At 38.1% G+C, this 13,025-nt stretch overlaps 1 protein-coding gene across 3 annotated transcripts in view; it reads left to right on the top strand.

Annotated features, from left to right (window-relative positions):
• Nucleotides 1–13,025, top strand: part of LOC121869745 — a 54,913-nt gene that overhangs the window by 36,150 nt on the left and 5,738 nt on the right. For all 3 annotated transcript variants that reach the window (XM_042371326.1, XM_042371312.1, XM_042371321.1), the window contains exons 7-9: nucleotides 1,959–2,093; nucleotides 6,373–6,486; nucleotides 12,846–12,947. In XM_042371326.1, the coding sequence (XP_042227260.1) occupies nucleotides 1,959–2,093; nucleotides 6,373–6,486; nucleotides 12,846–12,947 (351 nt within the window). The remainder of the gene's footprint in view (nucleotides 1–1,958; nucleotides 2,094–6,372; nucleotides 6,487–12,845; nucleotides 12,948–13,025) is intronic.

Genomic DNA, 13,025 nt, shown 5'->3' with positions numbered 1-13,025 from the left:
AGATGAAATTCAACGTGGACAAATGTAAAGTACTCAGTATACAGTAGGAGATGTAAACAGGGAAACCAGATACCAGATGAACAACGATGCCATAGAGAAATCCGACTGCGAGAGAGATTTAGGAGTAATGATAAGTAGGAACCTTAAGCCAAGTAAACAATGTGTCTTTGCTCGTAACAAAGGCTAATAAGTACTTGGGTTCATACAAAAGGAGTGTTAGTTACAAGACTAGCGAGGTCATCCTAAAACTGTATCTTGCTCTTGTGAGACCACACCTGGATTACGCAGTTCAGTTCTGGTCACCGTATTACAGAATGGATATAGAATCATGAAATAATAATTCAGAGGAGAATGACAAGACTAATCCCGGGCATTAGGAACCTTGAGTATAGAGACAGGCTAAAGCATCTTAATTTGCACTCCCTCGAGAGACGTAGAGCGAGGGGCGACATGATAGAGGTGTATAAATGGAAGGCAGGGCTAAACAAAGGGGACATTACAAAGGTACTCAAACTATCCAACCAGGAGCGAACTCGTAACAATGGTTTTAAATTAGATAAATTTAGATTTAGGCGTGAAATAGGTAAACACTGGTTTGGAAACAGAGTAGTGGATGAATGGAACAAGTTACCAAATATCATCATTAACTCGAATACGCTGAATAGCTTCAAACATAGGTTGGATGCTTATATGAGCAATAGGGGTTGGGTGTAAACGGGACTGCCCAGTATGGGCCAATAGTCCCGCTGCAGTTTCCTCCATTCTTATGTTCTTAAATGTAGTTGTAATTATGTAGGACAGACAGGAAAAACACTGCAGCTCAGAATCAAACAACATAAGTACAATATCAGAACAGCATCTGAAAGCAGTGCCTAGTTCGTTCATGTTAGGAATAATAATCATCCCATTGCTTGGGAAAAAAGCTTAGAAGTATTTAAACCATCTTGTGTCACAAAAAGATTTCTGGTTGAAGCTAGTTTGATTAAGGAATTAAAATCAATAAACCTTAGTGATGGTCAGTTCAAAACTGATAATATGTTACATAAATTTATTTGTCAGTGGCCCAAGGTTAAAAATGCTTTGGAAACCTTTGATCTAGATGTATGATACTTATTTAGTGGGTCCCTTATTTTTTACCTGACCTGACTAGTCACGTCACGTCTTAAGCTCCTCTACGTGTGTGTTGGTGTGGGGATTAGTGGATGATATCATTATGATCTGACCTCATGTTTTTAAGGTCACCCTATATATTTAAGCCTCTCTCTGTCCATGTAATCCAGTTGCCTCTGAAGATGTCTTGAATAAAGACGAAAGCTAAGGTGCTCCGTTGTTTCCCTTTTCCCGTGTGATTTTATCAATATATATATATATATATATATATATATATATATATATATATATATATATATATATATATATATATATATATATATATGTGATTTACAATATATATATATATATATATATATATATATATATATATATATATATATATATATATATATATATATATATATATATATGATGTATATATATATATATATATATATATATATATATATATATATATATATATATATATATATATATATATATATATATATATATAATCAACACCTCACCCGGCCAGGATTCGAACCCACAATCATAAGATCGTGGGTTCGAATCATGGCGGGGTGAGGTGTTGATATGTAGAAGTCCGCGTGCTTAACATAACTCAACCAAAGTTAGCCTAACCTAGTCCGACATGATCTATTCTAATCTAATCTAATCTAACATAACCTAACCTAACTGGGTTTTAAACTACAAACAACATGAGGTGGCCTGATGTCATTTCCTGCATTATTTTGGTGGAGGTAATGTGTTGATAACTGTCTGCTTTCCCTGGCCAATTCCTCCTTCATCTGCGCATATCAACACCCTCGAGTTATCAATATTCCTCGTCTCTCTGGATACAGAATGTGCTGGACGATTCGCGGGTCCTATGTATGGACACAGACGTGGCTCTCAAGAGGGATGAATGTGTTGTGTACTCCTTTGGTGTTGGAGGAAAGTGGAGCTTCGAGGAGGACATGGAGAGAATGGGGTGTGAGGTAAGTAATTTGTCACAGTCAGTCTTACATGGGATTTTATTTATTTTTTCACAACAAAAAGAGAAAAATAACCTTTGTCATAGTATACACTTTATATAGTAGAAAATGTAATTCCAGGAAATAAGAAAAATGGGATCTAAAGCATATATTTTGTCTAGGTCGTCATAGATCAGACAACAGTGCCCCTAAATGGATAAATAACTATTTAAAGAATATTATTGGACAAAGGAAGGCTATAGGTAGAAGAATAAATCGTGGTGAAGTTTACATCCGAGATTATTATAAGGTATTTGCCAGTAGGGTTATAACGGTTTCTTCTTAAGTAACAGTACGCCACAGCAATGGGGAGAACAAGATATCTCAACCTTTACCAACTGTGTATCTGTTGAGGTGCCTGTTAGTGTGATATAACAGTTACTTGTGAAACTGCCATATATATAACAACCTTCCTGGGTTGTCACAATCACTTGAGAAGCACGTTACCTTATATTTTAGACTTATTAAAATATAGATCAAAGTTTATTGGATCTTCTGTAGTGAAATCCAATGTGTTCCTTTCTGTATTTATAAAGAAAATATATTATATACAGTTCCAAGTGTATATCACCGTAACTTAATCACTGTAGCTATGAGTGAGGACGGAGGCTATTTTAAACAGCTCTTCTAAAATACGTCTTGTTGGTGTGAGGGGTTGAGTGAGAGTGCTTGTAATACCAGTCGAGGGAGAACGGTAATATACGTCCTACCTCGAGGGAAGACGGAACAATTCACGATGGCTCTCAATAACGTCTTCCTCTAGTCAGAGATATCAAACTACTGCCGCAAGAGGTGGCCAAAGAACCGGCACGACACGACTTCCCGTGGGCATACTTTATCACATGCTCTGAACATGCTACCTCACAGCTAGTGGAAAGTTACAGAGGGTGATAAGAGTATATAAATCAAATGTAATTAACCCATTTATATAAATACTTCTGCCTATAAGACAGGGGCTATTGCAGGGTTAAGAATGAGATAAGAAAACCAAAGAGGAATAATGAAGCAAGGGAGGCGAAGTCAGACCCCAAGGAATTCTTTCAAATGCATCAAATTAAACACGACAAAAGATTGGACCAATACAGTCAGATACAGGCGAGTTAACTGATAACGACGGAGAAATAAGCAATAATCTGATTAAATTTTAAAAAGATACCCAAGGCACCGACTATATACAGGGATAATGAAGAATAGATTAAGCGAGATAGCAGTGACTAGTTACGACGTTAGGAAGCAAATAGACAAGCCTAATAAGTAGCCAAGTCCCGATGAGATATTTGCCAGAGTATTAAAGGAATGTAAGGAAGAGCTTAGTATGCCCTTAGCAAATTTGTTTAACATGTCCTTAAAAATGGGTGTAGTACCAGAATCCAGGAGGATAGTGAATGTAATACCGATTTTCAGGAAGGGAGATAGAACACTATCCTCTAACTACCGTCCAATCAGCTTAACATCAATTGTAGGCAAATTACTGGAAGCAATAATTTAAAACTCTATTCGAAATCACCTGGTTAAGCACAAGTTGATCAATGATTCCCAACATTGCTTCACAAGTGGGCGTTCATGTCTTCTTAATCTATTAACATTCTTTTCAGCTGTTTTCGAATTAGTGGACGAGGGCACATCTATGATGTGGTATATCTTGACTTTAGTTAGGCCTTCGGCAGAGTCCCCCACGAAAGACTAATAAGAAAAGTAGAGGCTCATGGCATTGGAGGAGATATTCTAAAATGGATTAGTGCGTGGTTACAGGACAAGAAACAGCTGATGACTCTAAAATAGGGCGAGTAATTAAATCTGACGAGGACTCCGCAAAACTACAGGAAGATCTAAACCAATTTTTCGATTGGTCTGAACAATGGCAGGTGAAATTCAATTTGGACAAATGTAAAATACTTAGTCTAGGAGATGGAAACAGAGAAACCAGATATCAGATGAACATCGATGTTATAGAGAAATCCAAATGTGGGAAAGATTAAGGAGTAATGATACGTTGGAATCTTAAGCCAAGTAAACAATGTGTATTTGCTCGAAAAAAAAGGCTAATAAAGTACTTGGGTTCATACAAAGGAGTGTTAGTTACAAGACTAGAGGTCATCCTAAAACTACATCTTGCGCTTGTGAGACCTCACTTGGATTACGCAGTTCAATTCTGGTCACCGTATTACAGAATAGATATAGAATCCCAAGAAAGAATTCAGAGGAGAATGACAAGACTACTGCCGGGCATTAGGAATCTTGAGTACAGAGACAGGTTAAAGCATCTTAATTTGCACTCCCTCGAGAGACGTAGAGTGGGGAGCGATATGATAGATGTGTATAAATGGAAGTCAGGGTTTAACAAAAGGGATATAACAAAGGTACTCAAACTATCCAACCAGGAGCGAACTCGTAACAATGGTTTTAAATTAGAAAAATTTATATTTAGGCGCGAAATAGGCAAACATTGGTTTGGAAATAGAGTAGTGGACGAATGGAACAAGTTACCAAACATCATTATTAAGTCGAATACGCTAGATAACTTCAAACATAGGTTGGATGGATATATGAGCAATAGGGGTTGGGTGTAAATGGGACTGCCCAATATGGGCCAATACGCCCGCTGCAGTTTCCTCCATTCTTATGTTCTTAAATAAACTTTTAGTTTTTCTTAAAAACAAATAGAAAAAATAATTCTCGATAATGACACATAGGAAAAGGAAAACACCTTACTGATGGTCAGTACATGACTGATAATCTGTTGCATAATTTTTTTTTGTCAGTGGGTCTCAAGTTTTTGACCTGGCTTGACCTTACTTGTTACGTCGTTCATTGTTTATAAGCTCTTCTTTAGTGTGCGGTGGAGATGGTGTGTAGATTAGTTAACCCCATGTTATTGACCTGACTTGAAGTTATGTAAAGTCACCCTTGTATATAAGCCTCTCTCGGTCTCTATAAATTCAGTTGCCGCTGAAGATATCTTGAGTAAAGACGAAAGCTAAGTTGCTCCAGAGTTTCCCTTTTCTTGTGTGGCTTTATCGATATATATGGTATGAGCCACGCATGGCTCGGGTGATGAGGACGTCTCGGCGATCTCTTTCTATGACAATGATGTATTATTCAATGAGATGCCAGTTTTTGCATCGTGGGTGTTGCCATGAACCCTTGAACTTGTAGACGTGCTTAAACAGGGTATTTGTGATAGTGAGGTTGTGTGCAGCACACTTGGTGAGGACGAGTGCGCCATTGGGATTACACTTGCTTAGTCCATTTCTCCCAATGATTCTTTGCCAACTCTGGCATAGAAGTTACTTCAGAGTACAACCTCATCCTCCCTGGGGATAGAGGTTAGCACTCTGTCAAGGTCGACATAAAAGGCTTCCTTGATGTCATCCTCTGCATCCAGAGTTGGGGCATATGCACTGATGAAGAAGGCGTGACGTAAGTGATTCAGTGGGACTCAGAGAGTCATGATGCGCTCTTTGATCCCAACAGGCATTTCAGTTAGCCTGTGTAGGATGCATTTTCTGATGGCAAAGCCAACTCTACAGCTAACACAGACACACACACACACACACACACACACACACACACACACACATATATGTAATATATAATACACAATTGTGAAAATAGAGATTTGGGGAATTAAAAATGCAATGAGATGTAGAGCTAACTATATCAGTCTGTTTATATGACTTTCAGGCCTTCATGTTATAATAAAGGATTTTTTTATAAAATTTTATGAATTTTATGAAAATTACTTTAAAAAATAAAAAGCAGGTCACCTGAAAATTTGGCACCCCAGCTTATTCCACATGATGATTGAATACCCAAACGCTGACCTCATTTAACCTAACCTATTTAAACAAGACCTAATCTAACATGATTTAACCTAAGTTAACCTAACCAAACCGAAAATTACCTAATCTAAGCTAATCGGACTTAAACTAACTTAACCTAACCTAACTTCATGTAATCTAACCCAAACTAATTCCGCCAGGTGGCGTTAGAGTGAAATAAGTTGAGGTGCCGAATTCTCACATGATCTCAGAGAGTTTTCGTAAACTTTACTAACTGATAACAATTTTCAATATCTCTTAAAATTCTGCGTGAAGTTTGTCAATATAATCTATACATGTCATTTAAACTGTGAGATTATCAAATGTTTTTCTTCACCATCTTATCTTTCTTGTTTTGTTTCTCCTTTCTCCCCATTCCCTTCATCTCCTCCTCCCTGCTCCTCATCAACATTTTCTTGCAGGTGTGGGCGTTTGACCCGTCACCTGACACAGGTAACCACAACCACACCTCACGCATCCATTTCTATAATGTGGGTCTGGCCGCCAACAATATCACTAGGCTTGTGGACGGACAGGTAAGGAACACACTCACCTGTGTGTGTGTGTGTATGTGTAGTATAATCGATTATCAGATAACTTCTACAATGAATAAACCTGAAAGCAACCTTCCTTGCGTATCCTCCAAAGCTTACGAACCAAACTTGATATATGAGACTGATCAGCATGGACAGTCAACCAAAGATGCACTAACCCTACCCTGGGTCTCGTGCTCACAATTTTACCCGGCAATACTTGGTAAAGTAAGGCTCTATGTAAAAGTGATTGTGACTGGTGTATCACTGTCATGATAAATATCAAACAAACCAAGGATAACACTTTTAGAATAATAAACTACTCATTATTATTGTAGATTATGAAATGTTTTCAAATTTGATGTGAGAATCTTGTGGCAGCTATGGATTTAGTTGACTTGCCAATTCATTAATAATTTTCTTTTTTATTTAAGATTTTTTTTTACGGGAAATAGCCATCCCGGACACAGATCATCAACCCACAACGGGGTCTGGGGATGAAAAATAAGATTAAAAAAAATAGAAGAGAAAAAAAATATATTAATGTACACCACGATGATGCCAGAAAACCAGCTTTTTGAAGCGAGACAATTGTTTGAGTATGGAAACACAGAAGAAGGCAGAGCATTTCACAGTTTAGCTGTGTAAGGAAAGTAGGTGGGCACCACGGGAAGACGAGGGTTACAAGCCCACGGCCTTGCCGGCGGCACACAGGATACTTATTATTGTAAAAATGCTACCTTTTATTTGTTTAACCCTTTCACAGCGAGAGGTTACCCTAAGCTGAATAAAATCGTCTGGCAGTAGCCAGGATAAAATGGCAAGTGCGCAACACGCGGTGAAAGGGTTAAGATCTAACCTGACACTGATACAGCCGAAAATAGGTCCCTAATCACAGTCCCCCATTACATACAGCCTTACTTCACCATGTATTGCCAGGTAAAATTGCGAGTACGAGAGCCAGGGTAGGGTCAATGCATCCTTGGTTGACTGTACAGTATTGTTTTTGTTTGTTTGTTTGTTTTATACGGGCATTAGTCCACCCGGACACAGGTCAGTTTTATTGACCTACTTCAAGGCCTGGGGGGCGAAAATATAATAAAACAATACTACTACTACTACTAATAATAATAATAATATTAATAATAATAATAATAATAATAATAGTAATAAAGAACCATAAATAAAAAAAGGTCAGGAGTGAGAAATGATATATGTATGTTGTGTTGTCAAAGTAAGAGAAACAATTGAGACTGCGATTTTTTTTTTACGGGAATTAGCCCACCCAGGCACAGGTCACTGACCCACATCGGGGCCTGGGGGGCGAAAATATAATAATATTAATAATAATAATAATAATAATAATAATAATAATAATAATAATAACAATATTAATAACAATAACAATAATAATAATAACAACAACAACAACAACAACAACAACAATAATAATAAAGAACCACAAAGAAATACAAAATGAAAAAAATCAAAAGTGAGGAACAATATATGTATGTTGTGTTGTCAATAGTAAGAGAAACAATTGAGACCCTGCAATTGTGTGTAAATGAGGCAGAAAGTCAGATCAGCAGCCTGGGACTTGGTCACAATTTTCGTGATGCCATATGGCAGCAGGGTCTACCATTAGACAACACATTATGCTTCCAATATCTTCCCAGGCGGTAGTACCTCCCTGTTTGATAGCTGCCTACTACCGACTACCTGAGTAATATTTTATGATTACGTGAAGGTTAGGTAAGGTTAGGTTAGATTAGGTTAAGATACATTCGGTTAGTTTTGGATAGGTTAGCATTAGGGTAATTAATTTAAGATGATATAAAGTAGGACAGGTTAATATTATGGTAATTCATATTTTGTAATGAGTTGTAGAGAATGTGATTAAAACAATAGTGATATCTTGATATTAGCGACCGATATGAATTACGTTTAGTCCCGCAAGCTACGGAAGATATATCGATATTGAGTATTGATATTGGAACAGTCTATTTAACCAGAAAAATACTGTATATATACAGAGGGAAAATATGAACAAAATTGACATGGCTGGTTAGTATAGTCAGGGATAGGGCTGACAAGGAAGGTAAGAAAATTTTAATTGTTCGCGACTCACAGGTCCGGTACATGAAAATAGTTTTTTTGTGGAAAAAATAGAAATAGGATGAGGGTGTGTTTGTCAGGAGCTGGGGTGGAGGATATATTGACAGGATGGACAATATCTTATCTGGTAACGGGAACAAACCCATTATCTGCCTCAGTGCAGGAGGCAATGATATTGGCCGGTGTAGGAGTGAGGAGCTTATTGATAAGTTCAAGGCAGCTATAGAACGTATTAGGACTGAGGGAGGGATCCCTATCATATGTGGTATTCTGCCTAGAAGCAGAGTTGGCAATGAATGGTTGTCAAGGGCAGTTGGTGTCAACTGCAGTCTTGACAGATATTGCAAGTCAATATCAGTCCCATTCATTGACAACTGGGACAACTTCTGCGGCAGAAGGGACCTTTATGCTAGGGATGGTGTGCACCTGTCTAGGGATGGGATGGGAACCCTGGCTGGGTCTCTCGGGAGGGCAGTTCAAAAGATGTTGAAGTCTTTAAACTGCTAGGGGAACATATGAGCACGGGGGTGGAGGAGACTGCAGTGGGAGCGGGTAAACAAAGTGAAAGATTACAGGGAAATAGTGTTAGGAATGATGACAAAACTAAATTAGAGAGGGAGTTAAAACCTAAACGCGACAAAGAGAGGAATCGGAACACGACTAACTTAAATGTCTACTACGCAAACAGTAGAAGTATGAGAAACAAAATGGATGATGTTAGGGCCTTGGTATGTACCGAACAAATCGATATAATAGCATTCACTGAAACATTGATAAACCCGGACTCACATGAGTTACCTGTTGAATACCAAATTGCAGGTTACAAATTATTCCATAACGATAGGCAGATTAGGAAAGGAGGCGGAGTAGCAATCTATGTCAGGGATAATCTGAAGTGTGAAATAAATAAGCAAATAAAAACTGAGAGGAATACAGAAACAATTTGGATAAAATTAATCGGTAGGGGAAAATTAATCACAGGAGTATTATATAGACCTCCCAATCTTGATAGAGTTAATGAGCGACATATTTGGGATGAAATGTGCAGGGCTTCCATACATAGCAAAGTTTGTATAGTAGGCGACTTTAACTTTAGCCAAATAGATTGGAATGACCTTACGGGAAACTCAGAATCAGAGGATTTTCTTGAAACGATCCAGGACTGTTTCCTAAGTCAACATATAACCGAACCCCCTCAGGGTAATAATATACTTGATTTAGTTCTGTCGAACAGAGAAAACCTCATTATTAATGTCGATGTAGGGAACGAACTTGCTAACAGAGTGTTACAAAGAAATTAGATTCCAGCTAGATTTTCAGGGCAGCCGTAAGGAAAATTCCACGAAAGTCCCAGATTTCAGAAGGGCAAACTTTGATAGCTTGAAGAGGCAGTTGAGAGAAGAGGTATCACGCTTGGCTGTGAGCTACATGACCTCACACGATGTGACCTACAATGTACCCACAGCAGGCGACCTCACCCTACCTGGAGACCCGACGGTTGTGACTGACCTGATACGAGATCTGAGGTTGCCGAGTTCCACGACAATTTATATAATGAGTTACTTAATGCACAAATGTAGAACATACCATACACAAAACTCAGATCAAACAACAATGACCCTAAATGGATAAATAATTATTTAAAGAACATTATTGGACAAAGGAAGGCTATAGGTAAGAGGATAAATCGTGTCGAAGCTTACCTCCGAGATTATTATAAGGTATTGGTCGGTAGGGTTAAGACCGAGATAAGAAAAGCAAAGAGGAATGCTAAGCTGAAGATAGCAAGAGAGGCGAGAAAATATTGGACCAATACAGTCAGATACCGGCGAGCTAACTGATAACGACAGAGAAATGAGCAATAATCTGAATAAATATTTTTCTACAGTTTTTACCACTGAAAATTTAAACATGATACCCGAGGCACCGACTCAATACAGAGATAGTGAAGAAAACAAATTAAGCGAGATAGTAGTAACTAGTAACGATGTTAGTAAGCAAATAGACAAACTAAAGCCTAATAAGTCACCGGGTCCCGATGAGATATTTGCCAGAGTATTAAAGGAATGTAAGGAAGAGCTTAGTATGCCCTTAGCAAAGTTGTTTAACATGTCCTTAAAAACAGGTGTAGTACCAGAATCCTGGTGGATAGCGAATGTAATACCGATTTTCAAGAAGGGAGATAGATCACTATACTCTAACTACCGTCCAATCAGTCTAACATGAGTTGTAGGCAAATTAATGGAAGCAATCATTTCAAACTCCATTCGAAATCACCTGGAGAAGCACAAGTTGATCAATGATTCCCAGCATGGCATCAAAAGCGGTCGTTCATGTCTAACTAATCTGTTAACATTCTTTTCATCAGTTTTCGAATCATTGGACGAGGGGCACAATTATGATGTGGTATATCTCGACTTTAGCAAAGCCTTCGACAGAGTCCCCCACGAAAGACTAATAAGAATAGTAGAGGCTCATGGCATTAAAGGTGATATTCTAAAATTGTTAAGGGCGTGGTTACAGGACAGGAAACAGCGAGTGAGCATTAACGGCACTAAATCCCATTGGAGCAACGTCACTAGTAAAGTTTCCCAAGGCTCAGTACTTGGACCATTATTATTTATTATATACATAAACGACATAGATATCGGCATAGACGACAGCAACATAAGTAAATTTGCTGATGACACTAAAGTAGGACGTGTAATTAAATCTGACGAGGACTCCGCAAAACTACAGGAAGATCTAAACAAATTTTTCGAATGGTCTGAAAATTGGCAGATAACATCCAATGTGGACAAATGTAAAGTACTCAGTATAGGAGATGTAAACAGGGAAACCAGATACCTCACGAACAACGATGTTATTGAGAAATCCGACTGGGAGATAGATTTATGAGTAATGATAAGTAGGAATCTTGAGCCAAGTAAAAAATGTGTTTTTGCTCGAAACAAAGCTAGTAAAGCACTTGGGTTCATACAAAGGAGTGTTAGTTACAAGACTAGCGAGGTCATCTTAAGACTATATCTTGCGCTTGTGAAACCTCACTTTGATTACGCAGTTCAATTCTGGTCACCGTATTACAGAATGGATATAAAATCCCGCGAAAGAATTCAGAGGAGAATGACAAGACTAATCCCGGGCATTATGAACCTTGAGTACAGAGACAGGTTAAAGCATCTTAATTTGCACTCCCTCGAGAGACGTAGAGCGAGGGTCGACCTGATAGAGGTGTATAAATGGAAGTCAGGGCTAAACAAAGGGGACATTACAAGGGTACTAAAACTATCCATCCAGAAGTGAACTCGTAACAATGGTTTTAAATTAGACAAATTTAGATTTAGGCGCGAAATAGGTAAACATTGGTTTGGAAATAGAGTAGTGGATGAGTGGAACAAGTTACCAAATATCATTAACTTGAATACGCTGGATAGCTTCAAACATAGGTTGGATGCTTATATGAGCAATAGGGGTTGGGTGTAAATGGGACTGCCCAGTATGGGTCAATAGGCCCGCTGCAGTTTCCTCCATTCTTATGTTCTTATGAGTCATCGTGGATGTAGTTCACAACTCGACACTGTAGAAGGAACTCATTATTATCTGATGGCCACACGAACATCATCTTTCCCGCGGTCATCATCAGTGTAAGAATACTGTATTGAACACCTGCTCAAATATCCAGCAGGTGATGGGGTGTATCTTATTTGTTTTGTGTGTGTGTGTGTCTTTGTCCCTAACAGAACTATCTTAGAAAATCAATGAAAGGGTATGTGTGTTGGAAGAAGACTAAGTACAAACATATCCATACATACTCGTATGCTCCCATGCAAACAAATATGTATAAAATATCACTCACAGAAAAATCACCCATCTACTTATACAGTTGCGGAGAAAATTCCAAGGACACTTGGCAGTATCTAGCCTGTAAAATCTTAAGGATCATTAGGTGAGGGCGATTGGAATTTTCTCCGTATTAAGGAGTTTTTTCTTCCATTTTGTGGTTCCGCCATAATATGTGATGAAAAGCAGCTTAATTAGATATAAAATAATCATATATACGACCCAGAAGTAGATGCCAGATATTGCCAAGTGTTCAGAGAATTTTGTCCGCAACTGTTCGCACATCTAAGTATATGCAACCTCCAAATATGTAAAAAAAGGCAATAATAATAACAATAATAATAATAATAATAATAATAATAATAATAATAATAATAATAATAATAATAATAATAATTGACTTACAGGTGTGGAATCTCTTCACCTTTGCAGCTGTGGTTGGCAAGATGAACCATCAGACATCGACCATCGACTATCTCAAGCTTGATATTAATGGTGATGAGTGGGAGGTAAGTCGGCTCACTGGCAGGGGAGTAGGAGAGGAAATGATTAAGTGGGAAAGGGGTGGACTGAGTGGCAGAGGTTAG

The sequence above is a fragment of the Homarus americanus genome, unplaced genomic scaffold, assembly GCF_018991925.1.
Source record: "Homarus americanus isolate GMGI-L3 unplaced genomic scaffold, GMGI_Hamer_2.0 scaffold32583, whole genome shotgun sequence".
Lineage (NCBI taxonomy): Eukaryota > Metazoa > Arthropoda > Malacostraca > Decapoda > Nephropidae > Homarus > Homarus americanus.
This window is presented reverse-complemented; position numbering and strand designations above follow the sequence as displayed.